At 56.5% G+C, this 1,217-nt stretch overlaps 1 protein-coding gene across 1 annotated transcript in view; it reads right to left on the minus strand.

Moving 5' to 3' along the window:
* Window positions 1–97: 97 nt before the first annotated feature.
* Window positions 98–1,217, minus strand: part of LOC104271651 (ubiquitin-associated protein 2-like) — a gene marked incomplete at its 3' end in the record, with an annotated part of 18,374 nt that continues 17,254 nt past the window's right edge. The window contains 2 exon segments of the mRNA XM_009866380.1: window positions 98–272; window positions 710–764. Of these exon segments, the coding sequence (XP_009864682.1) occupies window positions 98–272; window positions 710–764 (230 nt within the window).

The raw sequence follows: 1,217 nt of genomic DNA on the forward strand, positions 1-1,217 counted from the left end.
TACCCCCCGGCACATCGACACTGCCCCCAGCCTGGTGTCAGCAGATCCCTGCTTCCAATTCTGCTTCTCCAGAAACCCACCCACCACGCTTGCTCACCTGCTGAGCTGGGCGCTGGTCGTGCTGGGGAGTTCCTCGCTGTGGCTCAGGCTGCTCAGCGCTGTCGAGTGTTGGCTGGCTGTCGTCAGCAAGGACGACGCGGATACCCCGTCGTTGAGAGGAGCGATGCTGGGAGCGGAGGGGGAATCGGATTTCACTGCGGGGCCTGTAGCACCTGCGGACCGAAAACTTTGCGTCAGGGCAACTACGAACAGCTCCCGGGGGGCAATTTGGTGGTGAGTGTCAGCAAGAGCTCAGAGGAGAGATCTGGGGCTTCCCTCATCGCTACCAACCAGTTACACACTTGTGAGAGCGTGACTGTGGTTCTACCTCTCACTTTACCCCAACACTGCTCTGCAAAGAGCTTCAAGACCCACAGCTGAGGTGCCTTTCACAAATAAATCCAAGGAAATTACTGTCATCAAGGAGTGACTCATCAAGGATCTCATAGATCCATCAGCTGAAAGCGAAGGTTTCAAGACAAGCAAACAATCCTCGTGGCAGCAATTAGGCCAGCAGGGAAAGGACTTGCTGTTAGAACAGATAAAGCTTTTCATCCAAAGCAAAGACCATGAGAGAGTCAGGACGTGCACCGCGCCGACAGACTCTTACCTTCGACGGCCTGTGTGGTTTGTAATGGCGTGGCTTGTACGGAACTGAAACCATTCTGAGGAAGAAGAGAAAAAGATTAGTGGGCTTTGCGGCTCCTTGTTTCCAGAGGCAGATCTAGCGTCAGCCCCGTTCCCATACTCCCTCCTCAGCTGTGAAAAAAAGCGTGCTGTATCGCCAGATGGAGCCGGGGTCGGTCCCAAACCCATCTACCCCAGCGCCCGCACGAGCCCCAAGCGCGTCTTTGAGAAAGCGACGCGAGAAGTTTCGCTGCTGCTCGTAGCTAGACTGGCTCGACACCTTCAACCAGAACTGACTGAGTGCAGCACCCAAGAGCCAAACCACAGAATCACGGAGTGGTCGAGGCTGGAAGGGACCTCAGAGATCATCTGATCCAACCTCTCGACCAGCCCAGGTTGCATCCAGCCTGGCCAACCTGGCCTTGAACACCTCCAGGGAGGGGCAGCCACAGCCTCTCTGGCCAATCTCGCCCAGAGTCTGGCCGCCCGCC

The sequence above is a fragment of the Apaloderma vittatum genome, unplaced genomic scaffold (genome assembly GCF_000703405.1).
Source record: "Apaloderma vittatum isolate BGI_N311 unplaced genomic scaffold, ASM70340v1 scaffold29213, whole genome shotgun sequence".
Classification (NCBI taxonomy): domain Eukaryota; kingdom Metazoa; phylum Chordata; class Aves; order Trogoniformes; family Trogonidae; genus Apaloderma; species Apaloderma vittatum.